The sequence below is a fragment of the Coturnix japonica genome, unplaced genomic scaffold (assembly GCF_054131305.1).
Source record: "Coturnix japonica strain WE unplaced genomic scaffold, WE-NBRP24 Scf101, whole genome shotgun sequence".
NCBI classification, from domain to species: Eukaryota; Metazoa; Chordata; class Aves; order Galliformes; family Phasianidae; genus Coturnix; species Coturnix japonica.
Genome location: NW_028189004.1, coordinates 236,175 through 259,079, shown reverse-complemented (window position 1 = coordinate 259,079; position 22,905 = coordinate 236,175). Strand labels below are relative to the sequence as shown.

Genomic DNA, 22,905 nt, shown 5'->3' with positions numbered 1-22,905 from the left:
ATAGACGACCCCATATCCCATAGACAACCCCATAATAAGCCCCATATCCCATAGACAACCCTATATCCCATAGGCGACCCCATAGACACCCCATATCCCATAGACGACCCCATATCCCATAATGACCCCATAGACACCCCATATCCCATAGACGACCCCGTATCCCATAGACGACCCTATATCCCATAGAGACCCCATAGACGACCCTATATCCCATAGACACCCCATATCCCATAATGACCCCATAGAAGACCCCATACCCCATAGACGACCCTATAGACAACCCTATATCCCATAGACAACCCTATATCCCATAATGACCCCATAGAAGACCCCATATCCCATAGACAAACCCATAGACACCCTATATCCCATAGATGACCCCATATCCCATAATGACCCCATAGAAGACCCCATATCCTATAGACGACCCCATAGACAACCCCATATCCCATAGATGACCCCATAGACACCCCATATCCCATAGACGACCCCGTATCCCATAGACGACCCCATAGACGACCCTATATCCCATAGACGACCCCATAGACACCCCATATCCCATAGATGACCCCATATCCCATAGACGACCCCATAGACGACCCTATATCCCATAGAGACCCCATAGACGACCCCATATCCCATAGACGACCCCATATCCTATAGACAACCCCATAGACGACCCCATATCCCATAGACAACCCTATATCCCATAATGACCCCATAAAGACCCCATATCCCATAGACGACCCTATATCCCATAATGACCCCATAAAGACCCCATATCCCATAGACACCCCATATCCCATAATGACCCCATAGACACCCCATATCCCATAGACGACCCCATAGATGACCCCATATCCCATAGAGACCCCATAGACGACCCTATATTCCATAGACCCACCCTATATCCCATAGAAGGCCCCATAGACAACCCCATATCCCATAGACAACCCTATAGACAACCCTATATCCCATAGAGAACCCTATATCCCATAATGACCCCATAAAAACCCCATATCCCATAGAAAACCCCATAGACACCCCATATCCCATAGACCCACCCTATATCCCATAGACGACCCCATAGATGGCCCCATATCCCATAGACGACCCCATAGACGACCCCATATCCCATAGAAGACCCCATAGACAACCCCATATCCCATAGAAGACCCCATAGACGGCCCCATATCCCATAGACAGCCCCATAGACGACCCTATATCCCATAGAGACCCCATAGACGACCCCATATCCCATAGACGACCCCATAGACGACCCCATATCCCATAGACCCACCCTATATATATTGTTATAGGGTTTTTTATAGGGTCTCTTATAGGGTATCTTATAGGGTTTCTTATAGGGTCCTTTAAAGGGTCTCCTATAGGGTTTCTTATAGGGTTTGGAGGTGTTATAGGGTCTCTTATAGGGTTTTAGTTGTTATAGGGTTTCTTATAGGGTTTCTTATAGGGTCCCTTATAGGGTCTCTTATAGGGTTTCTTATAGGGTCTCTTATAGGGTCTCTTATAGGGTCTCCTATAGGGTTTCTTATAGGGTTTGGAGGTGTTAGGGTCTCTTATAGGGTTTTAGTTGTTATAGGGTTCCTTATAGGGTTTCCTATAGGGTTTCTTATAGGGTCTCCTATAGGGTTTCTTATAGGGTTTGGAGGTGTTACAGGGTCTCTTATAGGGTTTTAGTTGTTATAGGGTTTCTTATAGGGTTTCCTATAGGGTCACTTATAGGGTCTCTTATAGGGTTTCTTATAGGGTTTCTTATAGGGTTTCTTATAGGGTCTCTTATAGGGTCTCTTATAGGGTCTCTTATAGGGTTTCTTATAGGGTTTCTTATAGGGTCTCCTACAGGGTTTCTTATAGGGTTTGGAGGTGTTATAGGGTCTCTTATAGGGTTTTAGTTGTTATAGGGTTTCTTATAGGGTTTCCTATAGGGTCTCTTATAGGGTTTCTTATAGGGTCCCTTATAGGGTCTCTTATAGGGTTTCTTATAGGGTCTCTTATAGGGTTTCTTATAGGGTCCTTTATAGGGTCTCCTATAGGGTTTCTTATAGGGTTTGGAGGTGTTATAGGGTCTCTTATAGGGTTTTAGTTGTTATAGGGTTTCTTATAGGGTTTCCTATAGGGTTTCTTATAGGGTTTCTTATAGGGTTTCTTATAGGGTCTCTTATAGGGTTTCTTATAGGGTCTCTTATAGGGTCTCCTATAGGGTTTCTTATAGGGTTTCTTATAGGGTCTCTTATAGGGTTTCTTATAGGGTCTCTTATAGGGTCTCCTATAGGGTTTCTTATAGGGTTTCTTATAGGGTTTCTTATAGGGTCACTTATAGGGTATCTTATAGGGTCTCTTATAGGGTCACTTATAGGGTCATTTATAGGGTCCCTTATAGGGTCACTTATAGGTTCCCTTATAGGGTCTCTTATAGGGTTTCTTATAGGGTCTCTTATAGGGTTTCTTATAGGGTCTCTTATAGGGTCTCTTATAGGGTCCCTTATAGGGTATCTTATAGGGTATCTTATAGGGTCTCTTATAGGGTCTCTTATAGGGTTTCTTATAGGGTCCCTTATAGGGTCTCTTATAGGGTATCTTATAGGGTCTCTTATAGGGTCTCTTATAGGGTTTCTTATAGGGTTTCTTATAGGGTCTCTTATAGGGTCTCTTATAGGGTTTCTTATAGGGTCCCTTATATGGTCTCTTATAAAGTCTCTTATAGGGTTTCTTATAGGGTCTCTTATAGGGTTTCTTATAGGGTTTCTTATAGGGTCTCTTATAGGGTATCTTATAGGGTATCTTATAGGGTTTCTTATAGGGTCACTTATAGGGTATCTTATAGGGTTTCTTATAGGGTTTCTTATAGGGTCACTTATAGGGTATCTTATAGGGTCTCTTATAGGGTCACTTATAGGGTCTCTTATAGGGTTTCTTATAGGGTCACTTATAGGGTCTCTTATAGGGTCTCTTATAGGGTTCCTTATAGGGTCTCCTATAGGGTTTCTTATAGGGTTTGGAGGTGTTAGGGTCTCTTATAGGGTTTTAGTTGTTATAGGGTTTCTTATAGGGTTTCCTATAGGGTCCCTTATAGGGTCTCTTATAGGGTCTCTTATAGGGTTTCTTATAGGGTTTCTTATAGGGTTTCTTATAGGGTCCCTTATAGGGTCTCTTATAGGGTTTCTTATAGGGTCTCTTATAGGGTTTCTTATAGGGTCTCTTATAGGGTCTCTTATAGGGTCTCCTATAGGGTTTCTTATAGGGTTTGGAGGTGTTAGGGTCTCTTATAGGGTTTTAGTTGTTATAGGGTTCCTTATAGGGTTTCCTATAGGGTTTCTTATGGGGTCTCTTATAGGGTCTCTTATAGGGTCTCTTATAGGGTTTCTTATAGGGTCCCTTATAGGGTCCCTTATAGGGTTTCTTATAGGGTTTCTTATAGGGTTTCTTATAGGGTCTCTTATAGGGTTTCTTATAGGGTTTCTTATAGGGTTTCTTATAGGGTCACTTATAGGGTCACTTATAGGGTCCCTTATAGGGTCTCTTATAGGGTTTCTTATAGGGTTTCTTATAGGGTTTCTTATAGGGTCTCTTATAGGGTTTCTTATAGGGTCTCTTATAGGGTTTCTTATAGGGTCCGTTATAGGGTCCGTTATAGGGTCTCTTATAGGGTTTCTTATAGGGTTTCTTATAGGGTTTCTTATAGGGTCTCTTATAGGGTCACTTATAGGGTCACTTATAGGGTCCGTTATAGGGTCTCTTATAGGGTTTCTTATAGGGTTTCTTATAGGGTTTCTTATAGGGTCTCTTATAGGGTCACTTATAGGGTCACTTATAGGGGCCCTTATAGGGTCTGTTATAGGGTCCCTTATAGGGTCTCTTATAGGGTTTCTTATAGGGTTTCTTATAGGGTCTGTTATAGGGTCTCCTATAGGGTTTCTTATAGGGTTTGGAGGTGTTAGGGTCTCTTATAGGGTTTTAGTTGTTATAGGGTTCCTTATAGGGTTTCCTATAGGGTTTTGGGGTCCCCATACTCACACAGATATAGGGTCTGACAGCAGAGCAGGGGAACCAGCCCGTCTCCCCATTGATCACGTTCCGGCCCTATAGAAAAAACCCCATATGGGCCCCATAAAGTTTATAGGGGATCTGCCCCTATAGACCCCATACCTGCCCTATAGACCACATACCTGCCCTATAGACCCCTTAACCAGCCCTATTGACCCCATAATGGCCCTATAGACCCCATACCCGGCCCTATAGACCCCATACCTGCCCTATAGACCCCATATCCGACCCTATAGACCCCATACCCAGACCCTATAGACCCCATAACCTATAGACTCCCTAACCTACAGACCCTATAGCTGCCCTATAGCCTCAATACCTGCCCAATAGCCCCCACACCTGCCCTATAGACCCCATACCTGCCCTATAGACCCCATAATGGCCCTATAGACCCCATAACCTATAGACCCCATACCCGACCCTATAGACCCCATAACCGCCCCATAACCAGCCCTATTGACCCCATAACCACCCCTACTGAACCCATAATGGCCCTATAGACCCCATAATGGCCCTATAGACCCCATACCTGCCCCTATAGACCCCATACCTGGCCTTATAGACCCCATAACCTATAGACCCCATACCTGCCCTATAGACCCCATACCTGCCTCTATAGACCCCATAACCGCCCCATAACCAGCCCTACTGACCCCATATCTTCCCTATAGACTCCACACCTGCCCTATAGACCCCATAACTGCCCTATAGACCCCATTAGTGCCCCTATTGACCTCATAACCGCCCCATAGCCAGCCCTATTGCCCCATATCTTCCCTATAGACTCCATACCTGCCCTATAGACCCCATAATGGCCCTATGGACCCCATACCCGGCCCCATAGACCCCATAATGACACTATGGACCCCATACCCGGCCCTATAGACCCCATACCTGCCCTATAGACCCCATAATGGCCCTATAGACCCCATAATGGCCCTATAGACCCCATACCTGCCCTATAGACCCCATAATGGCACTATAGACCACATACCTGCCCTATAGACCCCATAATGGCCCTATAGACCCCATACCTGACCCTATAGACCCCATACCTGCCCTATAGATGCCATAATGGCCCTATAGACCCTATAACCTATAGACCCCATAACCGACCCTATAGACCCCATACCTGCCCCTATAGCCCCCATACCTGCCCTATAGACCCCATAATGGCCCTATAGACACCATACCTGCCCTATAGACCCCATAATGGCCCTATGGACCCCATACCTGCCCCATAGACCCCATACCCGGCCCTATAGACCCCATAATGGCCCTATAGACCCCATACCTGCCCTATAGACCCCATACACGACCCTATAGACCCCATAACCTATAGACCCCATAACCGACCCTATAGACCCCATAATGGCCCTATAGACCCCATAACCTATAGACCCCATACCCGGCCCTATAGACCCTATAACCTATAGACCCCATACACGACCCTATAGACTACATAATGGCCCTGTGGACCCCATAACCTATAGACCCCATACCTGCCCCTATAGCCCCCATACCTGCCCTATAGACCCCATAATGGCCCTATAGACCCCATAACCTATAGGCCCCATACCCGACCCTATAGACCCCATATCTCCCCTATAGACTCCATACCTGCCCTATAGACCCCATAATGGCCCTATAGACCCCATACCCGGCCCTATAGACCCCATAACCTATAGACCCCATACCTGGCCCTATAGCCCCCACACCTGCCCTATAGACCCCATAATGGCCCTATAGACCCCATACCTGCCCCTATAGCCCCCATACCTGCCCTATAGACCCCATACCCGACCCTATAGACCCCATAACCTATAGACCCCATACCCGACCCTATAGACCCCATAACCTATAGACCCCATACCCGACCCTATAGCCCCCATACCTGGTCCTATAGACCCCATAATGGCCCTATAGACCCCATAACCTATAGACCCCATACCCGGCCCTATAGACCCCATACCTGCCCCTATAGCCCCCATACCTGCCCTATAGACCCCATAACCTATAGACCCCATACCCGACCCTATAGACCCTATACCCGACCCTATAGACCCCATAATGGCCCTATAGACCCCATAACCTATAGACCCCATACCCGACCCTATAGACCCCATAACCTATAGACCCCATACACGACCCTATAGACTACATAATGGCCCTGTGGACCCCATAACCTATAGACCCCATACCTGCCCCTATAGCCCCCATACCTGCCCTATAGACCCCATAATGGCCCTATAGACCCCATAACCTATAGACCCCATACCCGACCCTAAAGACCCCATATCTCCCCTATAGACTCCATACCTGCCCTATAGACCCCATAATGGCCCTATAGACCCCATACCCGGCCCTGTAGACCCCATAACCTATAGACCCCATACCCGGCCCTATAGACCCCAAAATGGCCCTATAGACCCCATAATGGCCCTATAGACCCCATAACCTATAGACCCCATAACCACCCCATAACCTGCCCCATAGCCCCCATACCTGCCCTATAGACCACATATCTCCCCTATAGACCCCATACCTGCCCTATAGACCCCATACCTGCCCTATAGACCCCATAACCTATAGACCCCATACCCAGCCCTATAGACCCCATAACCTATAGACCCCATACCCTACCCTATAGACCCCATAACCTATAGACCCCATACCCGGCCCTATAGCCCCCATACCTGCCCTATAGACCCCATAATGGCCCTATAGACCCCATAATGGCCCTATAGACCCCATAACCTATAGACCCCATAACCACCCCATAACCTACCCCATAGCCCCCATACCTGCCCTATAGACCACATATCTCCCCTATAGACCCCATACCTGACCCTATAGACCCCATAACCTATAGACCCCATACCCAACCCTATAGCCCCCATACCTGCCCTATAGACCCCATAACCTATAGACCCCATACCCGGCCCTATAGACCCCATACCTGCCCCTATAGACCCCATAAAGGCCCTATAGCCCCATACCCAACCCTATAGACCCCATAACCTATAGACCCCATACCCGGCCCTATAGACCCCATACCTGCCCCTATAGCCCCCATACCTGCCCTATAGACCCCATAACCTATAGACCCCATACCCGGCCCTATAGCCCCCATAACCTATAGACCCCATACCTGCCCTATAGGCCCCATAATGGCCCTATAGACACCATAATGGCCCTATAGACCCCATAACCTATAGACCCCATACCCGGCCCTATAGACCCCATAACCTATAGACCCCATAACCGACCCTATAGACCCCATACCCTACCCTATAGACCCCATAACCTATAGACCCCATAATGGCCCTACAGACCCCATAACCTATAGACCCCATACCCGACCCTATAGACCCCATAACCTATAGACCCCATACCCGGCCCTATAGCCCCCATAACCTATAGACCCCATACCTGCCCCTATAGCCCCCATACCTGCCCTATAGACCCCATAAAGGCCCTATAGCCCCATACCCAACCCTATAGACCCCATAACCTAAAGACCCCATACCCGGCCCTATAGACCCCATACCTGCCCCTATAGACCCCATACCTGCCACTATAGCCCCCATACCTGACCCTATAGACCCCATAACCTATAGACCCCATACCCGGCCCTATAGACCGCATAACCTATAGACCCCATACCCAACCCTATAGCCCCCATACCAGGCCCTATAGACCCCATAATGGCCCTATAGACCCCATAATGGCCCTATAGACACCATACCCAGCCCTATAGACCCAATACCTGCCCTATAGACCACATACCTGCCCTATAGACCCAATACCTGCCCTATAGACCCCATAATAGCCCTATAGACCCCATAACCTATAGACCCCATAACCTATAGACCCCATAACCACCCCATAACCTGCCCCATAGCCCCCATACCTGCCCTATAGACCCCATAATGGCCCTATAAACCCCATAACCTATAGACCCCATACCCAACCCTATAGCCCCCATACCCGGCCCTATAGACCCCGTAATGGCCCTATAGACCCCATAACCTATAGACCCCATACCCGGCCCTATAGACCCCATAACCTATAGACCCCATAACCTATAGACCCCATACCCGGCCCTATAGACCCCATACCTGCCCTATAGACCCCATACCCGACCCTATAGACCCCATACCTGCCCCTATAGACCCCATACCTGCCCTATAGACCCCATAACCTATAGACCCCATACCCGGCCCTATAGACCCCATAACCTATAGACCCCATACCCGGCCCTATAGCCCCCATACCTGCCACCATAGTTGCTCCACCTCGGCCACCGTTGCCTCCACCACGTCCCCAGGGTTGAGTTGTAGGGCCGGGCCCCCATTGCCGGGTGGGGGGGGGATCCCGTTATAGGGTTGGATGGCCTCCATCTTGGGCAGCCCTTATAGGGTCGGGGACAGAAGGACACCATATGACCCCATAGAACCCGACCCTATAAGGTTTGACCCCATAGAACCCAACCTGCGACCCCATAAATCCCGACCCTATAAGGTTTGACCCCATAGAACCCAACATGAGACCCCATAAATCCCGACCCTATAAGGTTTGACCCCATAGAACCCAACATGAGACCCCATAAATCCCGACCCTATAAGGTTTGACCCCATAGAACCCAACCTGTGACCCCATAAGTCCCGACCCTATAAGGTTTGACCCCATAGAACCCAACATGAGACCCCATAGAACCCGACCCTATAAGGTTTGACCCCATAGAACCCAACATGAGACCCCATAAATCCCGACCCTATAAGGTTTGACCCCATAGAACCCAACATGAGACCCCATAGAACCCGACCCTATAAGGTTTGACCCCATAGAACCCAACATGAGACCCCATAAATCCCGACCCTATAAGGTTTGACCCCATAGAACCCAACATGAGACCCCATAAATCCCGACCCTATAAGGTTTGACCCCATAGAACCCAACATGCGAACCAATAGAACCCGACCCTATAAGGTTTGACCCCATAGAACCCAACATGAGACCCCATAAATCCCGACCCTATAAGGTTTGACCCCATAGAACCCAACATGAGACCCCATAAATCCCGACCCTATAAGGTTTGACCCCATAGAACCCAACATGAGACCCCATAGAACCCGACCCTATAAGGTCTGACCCCATAGAACCCAACCTGTGACCCCATAAATCCCGACCCTATAAGGTCTGACCCCATAGAACCCAACATGAGACCCCATAAATTCCGACCCTATAAGGTTTGACCCCATAGAACCCAACATGAGACCCCATAGAACCCGACCCTATAAGGTTTGACCCCATAGAACCCAACCTGTGACCCCATAAATCCCGACCCTATAAGGTTTGACCCCATAGAACCCAACATGAGACCCCATAAATCCCGACCCTATAAGGTTTGACCCCATAGAACCCAACATGAGACCCCATAGAACCCGACCCTATAAGGTTTGACCCCATAGAACCCAACATGAGACCCCATAAATCCCGACCCTATAAGGTTTGACCCCATAGAACCCAACATGAGACCCCATAGAACCCGACCCTATAAGGTTTGACCCCATAGAACCCAACATGAGACCCCATAGAACCCGACCCTATAAGGTTTGACCCCATAGAACCCAACATGAGACCCCATAAATCCCGACCCTATAAGGTTTGACCCCATAGAACCCAACATGAGACCCCATAAATCCCGACCCTATAAGGTTTGACCCCATAGAACCCAACCTGCGACCCCATAAATCCCGACCCTATAAGGTTTGACCCCATAGAACCCAACATGCGACCCCATAAATCCCGACCCTATAAGGTTTGACCCCATAGAACCCAACCTGTGACCCCATAAATCCCGACCCTATAAGGTTTGACCCCATAGAACCCAACCTGTGACCCCATAAATCCCGACCCTATAAGGTTTGACCCCATAGAACCCAACATGAGACCCCATAAATCCCGACCCTATAAGGTTTGACCCCATAGAACCCAACATGAGACCCCATAAATCCCGACCCTATAAGGTTTGACCCCATAGAACCCAACATGAGACCCCATAGAACCCGACCCTATAAGGTTTGACCCCATAGAACCCAACATGAGACCCCATAGAACCCGACCCTATAAGGTTTGACCCCATAGAACCCAACATGAGACCCCATAGAACCCGACCCTATAAGGTTTGACCCCATAGAACCCAACCTGTGACCCCATAGAACCCGACCCTATAAGGTTTGACCCCATAGAACCCAACATGAGACCCCATAGAACCCGACCCTATAAGGTTTGACCCCATAGAACCCAACATGAGACCCCATAGAACCCGACCCTATAAGGTTTGACCCCATAGAACCCAACATGAGACCCCATAAACCCGACCCTATAAGGTTTGACCCCATAGAACCCAACATGAGACCCCATAGAACCCGACCCTATAAGGTTTGACCCCATAGAACCCAACATGAGATCCCATAAATCCCGACCCTATAAGGTCTGACCCCATAGAACCCAACATGAGACCCCATAAATCCCGACCCTATAAGGTTTGACCCCATAGAACCCAACATGAGACCCCATAAATCCCGACCCTATAAGGTTTGACCCCATAGAACCCAACCTGTGACCCCATAAATCCCGACCCTATAAGGTTTGACCCCATAGAACCCGACATGAGACCCCATAAATCCCGACCCTATAAGGTTTGACCCCATAGAACCCAACATGAGACCCCATAAATCCCGACCCTATAAGGTTTGACCCCATAGAAGCCAACCTGCAACCCCATAGAACCCGACCCTATAAGGTTTGACCCCATAGAACCCAACATGAGACCCCATAAATCCCGACCCTATAAGGTCTGACCCCATAGAACCCAACATGAGACCCCATAAATCCCGACCCTATAAGGTTTGACCCCATAGAACCCAACCTTCGACCCCATAGAACCCGACCCTATAAGGTTTGACCCCATAGAACCCAACATGAGACCCCATAAATCCCGACCCTATAAGGTTTGACCCCATAGAACCCAACCTGTGACCCCATAGAACCCGACCCTATAAGGTTTGACCCCATAGAACCCAACATGAGACCCCATAAATCCCGACCCTATAAGGTTTGACCCCATAGAACCCAACATGAGACCCCATAGAACCCGACCCTATAAGGTTTGACCCCATAGAACCCAATATGAGACCCCATAAATCCCGACCCTATAAGGTTTGACCCCATAGAACAAACCTGAGACCCCATAAATCCCGACCCTATAAGGTTTGACCCCATAGAACCCCATTGAGACCCCATAAATCCCGACCCTATAAGGTTTGACCCCATAGAACCCAACATGAGACCCCATAAATCCCGACCCTATAAGGTTTGACCCCATAGAACCCAACATGAGACCCCATAAATCCCGACCCTATAAGGTTTGACCCCATAGAACCCAACATGAGACCCCATAGAACCCGACCCTATAAGGTTTGACCCCATAGAACCCAACATGAGACCCCATAAATCCTGACCCTATAAGGTCTGACCCCATAGAACCCAACATGAGACCCCATAAATCCCGACCCTATAAGGTTTGACCCCATAGAACCCAACCTGTGACCCCATAAATCCCGACCCTATAAGGTTTGACCCCATAGAACCCAACATGAGACCCCATAAATCCCGACCCTATAAGGTTTGACCCCATAGAACCCAACATGAGACCCCATAAATCCCGACCCTATAAGGTTTGACCCCATAGAACCCAACATGAGACCCCATAGAACCCGACCCTATAAGGTTTGACCCCATAGAACCCAACATGAGACCCCATAAATCCCGACCCTATAAGGTTTGACCCCATAGAACCCAACATGAGACCCCATAGAACCCGACCCTATAAGGTTTGACCCCATAGAACCCAACATGAGACCCCATAAATCCCGACCCTATAAGGTTTGACCCCATAGAACCCAACATGAGACCCCATAGAACCCGACCCTATAAGGTTTGACCCCATAGAACCCAACATGAGACCCCATAGAACCCGACCCTATAAGGTTTGACCCCATAGAACCCAACATGAGACCCCATAAATCCCGACCCTATAAGGTTTGACCCCATAGAACCCAACCAGTGACCCCATAAATCCCGACCCTATAAGGTTTGACCCCATAGAACCCAACATGAGACCCCATAAATCCCGACCCTATAAGGTTTGACCCCATAGAACCCAACATGAGACCCCATAGAACCCGACCCTATAAGGTTTGACCCCATAAATCCCAACCTGTGACCCCATAAATCCCGACCCTATAAGGTTTGACCCCATAGAACCCAACATGAGACCCCATAAATCCCGACCCTATAAGGTTTGACCCCATAGAACCCAACATGAGACCCCATAGAACGCGACCCTATAAGGTTTGACCCAATAGAACCCAACATGAGACCCCATAAATCCCGACCCTATAAGGTTTGACCCCATAGAACCCAACATGAGACCCCATAGAACCCGACCCTATAAGGTTTGACCCCATAGAACCCAACCAGTGACCCCATAAATCCCGACCCTATAAGGTTTGACCCCATAGAACCCAACATGAGACCCCATAGAACCCGACCCTATAAGGTTTGACCCCATAGAACCCAACATGAGACCCCATAAATCCCGACCCTATAAGGTTTGACCCCATAGAACCCAACATGAGACCCCATAAATCCCGACCCTATAAGGTTTGACCCCATAGAACCCAACATGAGACCCCATAAATCCCGACCCTATAAGGTTTGACCCCATAGAACCCAACATGAGACCCCATAAATCCCGACCCTATAAGGTTTGACCCCATAGAACCCAACATGAGACCCCATAGAACCCGACCCTATAAGGTTTGACCCCATAGAACCCAACATGAGACCCCATAGAACCCGACCCTATAAGGTTTGACCCCATAGAACCCAACATGAGACCCCATAGAACCCGACCCTATAAGGTTTGACCCCATAGAACCCAACATGAGACCCCATAAATCCCGACCCTATAAGGTTTGACCCCATAGAACCCAACCTGTGACCCCATAAATCCCGACCCTATAAGGTTTGACCCCATAGAACCCAACATGAGACCCCATAAATCCCGACCCTATAAGGTTTGACCCCATAGAAGCCAACCTGCAACCCCATAGAACCCGACCCTATAAGGTTTGACCCCATAGAACCCAACATGAGACCCCATAAATCCCGACCCTATAAGGTCTGACCCCATAGAACCCAACATGAGACCCCATAAATCCCGACCCTATAAGGTTTGACCCCATAGAACCCAACCTTCGACCCCATAGAACCCGACCCTATAAGGTTTGACCCCATAGAACCCAATATGAGACCCCATAAATCCCGACCCTATAAGGTTTGACCCCATAGAACAAACCTGAGACCCCATAAATCCCGACCCTATAAGGTTTGACCCCATAGAACCCCATTGAGACCCCATAAATCCCGACCCTATAAGGTTTGACCCCATAGAACCCAACATGAGACCCCATAAATCCCGACCCTATAAGGTTTGACCCCATAGAACCCAACATGAGACCCCATAAATCCCGACCCTATAAGGTTTGACCCCATAGAACCCAACATGAGACCCCATAGAACCCGACCCTATAAGGTTTGACCCCATAGAACCCAACATGAGACCCCATAAATCCTGACCCTATAAGGTCTGACCCCATAGAACCCAACATGAGACCCCATAAATCCCGACCCTATAAGGTTTGACCCCATAGAACCCAACCTGTGACCCCATAAATCCCGACCCTATAAGGTTTGACCCCATAGAACCCAACATGAGACCCCATAAATCCCGACCCTATAAGGTTTGACCCCATAGAACCCAACATGAGACCCCATAAATCCCGACCCTATAAGGTTTGACCCCATAGAACCCAACATGAGACCCCATAGAACCCGACCCTATAAGGTTTGACCCCATAGAACCCAACATGAGACCCCATAAATCCCGACCCTATAAGGTTTGACCCCATAGAACCCAACATGAGACCCCATAAATCCCGACCCTATAAGGTTTGACCCCATAGAACCCAACATGTGACCCCATAAATCCCGACCCTATAAGGTTTGACCCCATAGAACCCAACATGAGACCCCATAAATCCCGACCCTATAAGGTTTGACCCCATAGAACCCAACATGAGACCCCATAAATCCCGACCCTATAAGGTTTGACCCCATAGAACCCAACCTGTGACACCATAAATCCCGACCCTATAAGGTTTGACCCCATAGAACCCAACATGAGACCCCATAAATCCCGACCCTATAAGGTTTGACCCCATAGAACCCAACATGAGACCCCATAAATCCCGACCCTATAAGGTTTGACCCCATAGAACCCAACATGAGACCCCATAGAACCCGACCCTATAAGGTTTGACCCCATAGAACCCAACATGAGACCCCATAACTCCCGACCCTATAAGGTTTGACCCCATAGAACCCAACATGAGACCCCATAAATCCCGACCCTATAAGGTTTGACCCCATAGAACCCAACATGAGACCCTATAGAACCCGACCCTATAAGGTTTGGCCCCATAGAACCCAACATGAGACCCCATAAATCCCGACCCTATAAGGTTTGACCCCATAGAACCCAACCTGTGACCCCATAAATCCCGACCCTATAAGGTTTGACCCCATAGAACCCAACCAGCGACCCCATAGAACCCGACCCTATAAGGTTTGACCCCATAGAACCCAACATGAGACCCCATAAATCCCGACCCTATAAGGTTTGACCCCATAGAACCCAACATGAGACCCCATAGAACCCGACCCTATAAGGTTTGACCCCATAGAACCCAATATGAGACCCCATAGAACCCGACCCTATAAGGTTTGACCCCATAGAACCCAACATGAGACCCCATAGAACCCGATCCTATAAGGTTTGACCCCATAGAACCCAACCTGTGACCCCATAAATCCCGACCCTATAAGGTTTGACCCCATAGAACCCAACATGAGACCCCATAGAACCCGACCCTATAAGGTTTGACCCCATAGAACCCAACATGAGACCCCAAAGAACCCGACCCTATAAGGTTTGACCCCATAGAACCCAACCTGTGACCCCATAAATCCCGACCCTATAAGATTTGACCCCATAGAACCCAACATGAGACCCCATAAATCCCGACCCTATAAGGTTTGACCCCATAGAACCCAACGTGAGACCCCATAAATCCCGACCCTATAAGGTTTGACCCCATAGAACCCAACATGAGACCGCATAGAACCCGACCCTATAAGGTTTGACCCCATAGAACCCAACATGAGACCCCATAGAACCCGACCCTATAAGGTTTGACCCCATAGAACCCAACATGAGACCCCATAGAACCCGACCCTATAAGGTTTGACCCCATAGAACCCAACATGAGACCCCATAGAACCCGACCCTATAAGGTTTGACCCCATAGAACCCAACATGAGACCCCATAAATCCCGACCCTATAAGGTTTGACCCCATAGAACCCAACATGTGACCCCATAAATCCCGACCCTATAAGGTTTGACCCCATAGAACCCAACATGTGACCCCATAAATCCCGACCCTATAAGGTTTGACCCCATAGAACCCAACCTGTGACCCCATAAATCCCGACCCTATAAGGTTTGACCCCATAGAACCCAACATGAGACCCCATAAATCCCGACCCTATAAGGTTTGACCCCATAGAACCCAACCTGTGACCCCATAGAACCCGACCCTATAAGGTTTGACCCCATAGAACCCAACATGAGACCCCATAAATCCCGACCCTATAAGGTTTGACCCCATAGAACCCAACATGAGACCCCATAAATCCCGACCCTATAAGGTTTGACCCCATAGAACCCAACCTGTGACCCCATAGAACCCGACCCTATAAGGTTTGACCCCATAGAACCCAACATGAGACCCCATAAATCCCGACCCTATAAGGTTTGACCCCATAGAACCCAACATGAGACCCCATAGAACCCGACCCTATAAGGTTTGACCCCATAGAACCCAACATGAGACCCCATAAATCCCGACCCTATAAGGTTTGACCCCATAGAACCCAACATGAGACCCCATAAATCCCGACCCTATAAGGTTTGACCCCATAGAACCCAACATGAGACCCCATAAATCCCGACCCTATAAGGTTTGACCCCATAGAACCCAACATGAGACCCCATAAATCCCGACCCTATAAGGTTTGACCCCATAGAACCCAACATGAGACCCCATAGAACCCGACCCTATAAGGTTTGACCCCATAGAACCCAACATGAGACCCCATAAATCCCGACCCTATAAGGTTTGAACCCATAGAACCCAACATGAGACCCCATAAATCCCGACCCTATAAGGTTTGACCCCATAGAACCCAACATGAGACCCCATAGAACCCGACCCTATAAGGTTTGACCCCATAGAACCCAACATGAGACCCCATAAATCCCGACCCTATAAGGTTTGACCCCATTGAACCCAACCTCTGACCCCATAAATCCCGACCCTATAAGGTTTGACCCCATAGAACCCAACATGAGACCCCATAAATCCCGACCCTATAAGGTTTGACCCCATAGAACCCAACATGAGACCCCATAAATCCGACCCTATAAGGTTTGACCCCATAGAACCCAACATGAGACCCCATAAATCCCGACCCTATAAGGTTTGACCCCATAGAACCCAACATGAGACCCCATAGAACCCGACCCTATAAGGTTTGACCCCATAGAACCCAACATGAGACCCCATAAATCCCGACCCTATAAGGTTTGACCCCATAGAACCCAACATGAGACCCCATAAATCCCGACCCTATAAGGTTTGACCCCATAGAACCCAACATGAGACCCCATAAATCCCGACCCTATAAGGTTTGACCCCATAGAACCCAACATGAGACCCCATAGAACCCGACCCTATAAGGTTTGACCCCATAGAACCCAACATGAGACCCCATAGAACCCGACCCTATAAGGTTTGACCCCATAGAACCCAACATGAGACCCCATAGAACCCGACCCTATAAGGTTTGACCCCATAGAACCCAACATGAGACCCCATAGAACCCGACCCTATAAGGTTTGACCACATAGAACCCAACATGAGACCCATAGAACCCGACCCTATAAGGTTTGACCCCATAGAACCCAACATGAGACCCCATAAATCCCGACCCTATAAGGTTTGACCCCATAGAACCCAACATGAGACCCCATAGAACCCGACCCTATAAAATGTGACCCCATGGAACCCAACATGAGACCCCATAAATCCCGACCCTATAAGGTTTGACCCCATAGAACCCAACATGAGACCCCATAAATCCCGACCCTATAAGGTTTGACCCCATAGAACCCAACATGAGACCCCATAGAACCCGACCCTATAAGGTTTGACCCCATAGAACCCAACCTGTGACCCCATAAATCCCGACCCTATAAGGTTTGACCCCATAGAACCCAACATGAGACCCCATAGAACACGACCCTATAAGGTTTGACCCCATAGAACCCAACCTGTGACCCCATAAATCCCGACCCTATAAGGTTTGACCCCATAGAACCCAACATGAGACCCCATAGAACCCGACCCTATAAGGTTTGACCCCATAGAACCCAACATGAGACCCCATAGAACCCGACCCTATAAGGTTTGACCCCATAGAACCCAACATGAGACCCCATAGAACCCGACCCTATAAGGTTTGACCCCATAGAACCCAACCTGCGACCCCATAAATCCCGACCCTATAAGGTTTGACCCCATAGAACCCAACATGAGACCCCATAAATCCCAACCCTATAAGGTTTGACCCCATAGAACCCAACATGAGACCCCATAAATCCCGACCCTATAAGGTTTGACCCCATAGAACCCAACATGAGACCCCATAAATCCCGACCCTATAAGGTTTGACCCCATAGAACCCAACCTGTGACCCCATAGAACCCGACCCTATAAGGTTTGACCCCATAGAACCCAACATGAAACCCCATAGAACCCGACCCTATAAGGTTTGACCCCATAGAACCCAACCTGTGACCCCATAAATCCCGACCCTATAAGGTTTGACCCCATAGAACCCGACCCTATAAGGTCTGACCCCATAGAACCCAACATGAGACCCCATAAATCCCGAACCTATAAGGTTTGACCCCATAGAACCCAACATGAGACCCCATAGAACCCGACCCTATAAGGTTTGACCCCATAGAACCCAACATGAGACCCCATAGAACCCGACCCTATAAGGTTTGACCCCATAGAACCCAACATGAGACCCCATAAATCCCGACCCTATAAGGTTTGACCCCATAGAACCCAACCTGTGACCCCATAAATCCCGACCCTATAAGGTTTGACCCCATAGAACCCAACATGAGACCCCATAGAACCCGACTTTATAAGGTTTGACCCCATAGAACCCAACATGAGACCCCATAAATCCCGACCCTATAAGGTTTGACCCCATAGAAGCCAACCTGTGACCCCATAAATCCCGACCCTATAAGGTTTGACCCCATAGAACCCAACATGAGACCCCATGGAACCCGACCCTATAAGGTTTGACCCCATAGAACCCAACATGAGACCCCATAAATCCCGACCCTATAAGGTTTGACCCCATAGAAGCCAACCTGTGACCCCATAAATCCCGACCCTATAAGGTTTGACCCCATAGAACCCAACATGAGACCCCATGGAACCCGACCCTATAAGGTTTGACCCCATAGAACCCAACATGAGACCCCATAAATCCCGACCCTATAAGGTTTGACCCCATAGAACCCAACATGAGACCCCATAAATCCCGACCCTATAAGGTTTGACCCCATAGAACCCAACCTGCGACCCCATAAATCCCGACCCTATAAGGTTTGACCCCATAGAACCCAACATGAGACCCCATAGAACCCGACCCTATAAGGTTTGACCCCATAGAACCCAACATGAGACCCCATAAATCCCGACCCTATAAGGTTTGACCCCATAGAACCCAACATGAGACCCCATAAATCCCGACCCTATAAGGTTTGACCCCATAGAACCCAACATGAGACCCCATAAATCCCGACCCTATAAGGTTTGACCCCATAGAACCCAACATGAGACCCCATAAATCCCGACCCTATAAGGTTTGACCCCATAGAACCCAACATGAGACCCCATAAATCCCGACCCTATAAGGTTTGACCCCATAGAACCCAACATGAGACCCCATAGAACCCGACCCTATAAGGTTTGACCCCATAGAACCCAACCTGCGACCCCATAAATCCCGACCCTATAAGGTTTGACCCCATAGAACCCAACATGAGACCCCATAGAACCCGACCCTATAAGGTTTGACCCCATAGAACCCAACATGAGACCCCATAAATCCCGACCCTATAAGGTTTGACCCCATAAATCCCAACCTGTGACCCCATAAATCCCGACCCTATAAGGTGTGACCCCATAGAAAGCATGAGACCCCATAAATCCCGACCCTATAAGGTTTGACCCCATAGAACCCAACATGAGACCCCATAGAACCCGACCCTATAAGGTTTGACCCCATAGAACCCAACATGAGACCCCATAAATCCCGACCCTATAAGGTTTGACCCCATAGAAACCAACATGAGACCCCATAGAACCCGACCCTATAAGGTTTGACCCCATAGAACCCAACATGAGACCCCATAAATCCCGACCCTATAAGGTTTGACCCCATAAATCCCAACCTGTGACCCCATAAATCCCGACCCTATAAGGTGTGACCCCATAGAAAGCATGAGACCCCATAAATCCCGACCCTATAAGGTTTGACCCCATAGAACCCAACATGAGACCCCATAGAACCCGACCCTATAAGGTTTGACCCCATAGAACCCAACATGAGACCCCATAAATCCCGACCCTATAAGGTTTGACCCCATAGAAACCAACATGAGACCCCATAGAACCCGACCCTATAAGGTTTGACCCCATAGAACCCAACATGAGACCCCATAGAACCCGACCCTATAAGGTTTGACCCCATAGAACCCAACATGAGACCCCATAAATCCCGACCCTATAAGGTTTGACCCCATAGAACCCAACATGAGACCCCATAAATCCCGACCCTATAAGGTTTGACCCCATAGAACCCAACATGAGACCCCATAGATCCCGACCCTATAAGGTTTGACCCCATAGAACCCAACATGAGACCCCATAGAACCCGACCCTATAAGGTTTGACCCCATAGAACCCAACATGAGACCCCATAAATCCCGACCCTATAAGGTTTGACCCCATAAATCCCAACCTGTGACCCCATAGAACCCGACCCTATAAGGTTTGACCCCATAGAACCCAACATGAGACCCCATAAACCCGACCCTATAAGGTTTGACCCCATAGAACCCAACATGAGACCCCATAAATCCCGACCCTATAAGGTTTGACCCCATAGAACCCAACATGAGACCCCATAAATCCCGACCCTATAAGGTTTGACCCCATAGAACCCAACATGAGACCCCATAAATACCGACCCTATAAGGTTTGACCCCATAGAACCCAACATGAGACCCCATAGAACCCGACCCTATAAGGTTTGACCCCATAGAACCCAACATGAGACCCCATAGAACCCGACCCTATAAGGTTTGACCCCATAGAACCCAACATGAGACCCCATAGAACCCGACCCTATAAGGTTTGACCCCATAAACCCCCCGACCCCAAATCTTTACTCACCCAGATCCTGTTTGTCATGGCCCGGCCTGTGGGATTTCACCTGCGGGACCCCATAGAAAACCCCATAGAGACCCCATAGAAAACCCCATAGATACCCCATAGAAAACCCCATTGAGACCCCATAGAAAACCCCATTGAGACCCCATAGAAAACCCCATTGAGACCCCAAACCCCATTGAGACCCCATAGAAAACCCTATTGAGACCCCAAACCCCATTGAGACCCCATAGAAAACCCCATTGAGAGCCCATAGAACCACAGTGAGACCCCATAAGGGCGACCCCAAACCCCATTAAGACCCTAAACCCCATTGAGACCCCAAAATGGGGACCCCATAGAACCCTATTGAGACCCCAAACCCCATTGAGACCCCATAGAACAACAGTGAGACCCCATAAGGGGGACCCCAAAACCCCATAGAGACCCCAAAAGGGGGACCCCATAGAACCCCATTGAGACCCCATAGAACTACAGTGAGACCCCATAACGGGGACCCCAAACCCCATTGAGACCCCATAGAACCCCATTGAGACCCCAAACCCCATTGAGACCCTAAAGGGGGACCCCAAACCCCACTGAGATCCCAAACCCCATTGGGACCCCATAAGGGGGACCCCATAGAACCCCATTGAGACCCTAAATCGGGACACCAAACCCCATAGAGACCCCATAAGGGGACCCCATAGAACCCCATTGAGACCCCATAAGGGGGACCCCAAAACCCCATTGAGACCCTAAACCCCATTGAGACCCCATAAGGGGGACCCCATAGAACCCCATTGAGACCCCAAACCCCATTGAGACCCTAAAGGGGGACCCCAAACCCCATTGAGACCCCATAGAACCACAGTGAGACCCCAAACCCCATTGAGACCCCAAAACCCCATTGAGACCCCATAGAAAACCCCATAGAGACCCCAAACCCCATTGAGACCCCATAGAACCACATTGAGACCCCATAAGGCGGACCCCAAAACCCCATTGAGACCCCAAACCCCATTGAGACCCCATAGAAAACCCCATTGAGACCCCATAGAAAACCCCATAGAGACCCCAAACCCCATTGAGACCCCATAGAAAACCCCATTGAGACCCCAAACCCCATTGAGACCCCATAGAAAACCCCATAGAGACCCCAAAACCCCATTGAGACCCCAAACCCCATTGAGACCCCATAGAAAACCCCATTGAGACCCCAAAACCCCATTGAGACCCCATAGAAAACCCCATTGAGACCCCAAAACCCCATTGAGACCCCAAACCCCATTGAGACCCCATAGAAAACCCCATTGAGACCCCAAAACCCCACTGAGACCCCATAGAAAACCCCATTGAGACCCCATAGAAAACCCCACTGAGACCCCAAACCCCATTGAGACCCCATAGAAAACCCCATTGAGACCCCAAACCCCATTGAGACCCCAAACCCCATTGAGACCCCATAGAAAACCCCATTGAGACCCCATAGAAAACCCCATTGAGACCCCAAACCCCATTGAGACCCCATAGAAAACCCCATTGAGACCCCAAACCCCATTGAGACCCCATAGAAAACCCCATTGAGACCCCAAACCCCATTGAGACCCCAAACCCCATTGAGACCCTAAAGGGGGACCCCATAGAACCCCATTGAGACCCCATAGAAAACCCCATTGAGACCCCAAAACCCCATTGAGACCCCATAGAACCATATTGAGACCCCATAAGGGGGACCCCATAGAACCCCATTGAGACCCCAAAACCCCATTGAGACCCCAAACCCCATTGAGACCCCATAGAAAACCCCATTGAGACCCCAAACCCCATTGAGACCCCATAGAAAACCCCATTGAGACCCCAAACCCCATTGAGACCCCATAGAAAACCCCATTGAGACCCCAAACCCCATTGAGACCCCATAGAACCCCATTGAGACCCCATAGAAAACCCCATTGAGACCCCAAAACCCCATTGAGACCCCATAGAAAACCCCATTGAGACCCCAAACCCCATTGAGACCCCATAGAAAACCCCATTGAGACCCCAAACCCCAT

The 22,905-nt window shown here is 49.0% G+C and overlaps 1 protein-coding gene across 1 annotated transcript in view; it reads right to left on the bottom strand.

The window, feature by feature from the left end:
• Positions 1 to 22,905, bottom strand: part of LOC107307448 (proto-oncogene vav-like) — a 109,691-nt gene that overhangs the window by 27,555 nt on the left and 59,231 nt on the right. The window contains exons 15-17 of the mRNA XM_085534837.1: positions 20,873 to 20,912; positions 8,349 to 8,485; positions 4,042 to 4,107 (exon numbers count right to left, since the gene is read on the bottom strand). Coding sequence (XP_085390963.1) covers positions 4,042 to 4,107; positions 8,349 to 8,485; positions 20,873 to 20,912 — 243 coding nt within the window. The remainder of the gene's footprint in view (positions 1 to 4,041; positions 4,108 to 8,348; positions 8,486 to 20,872; positions 20,913 to 22,905) is intronic.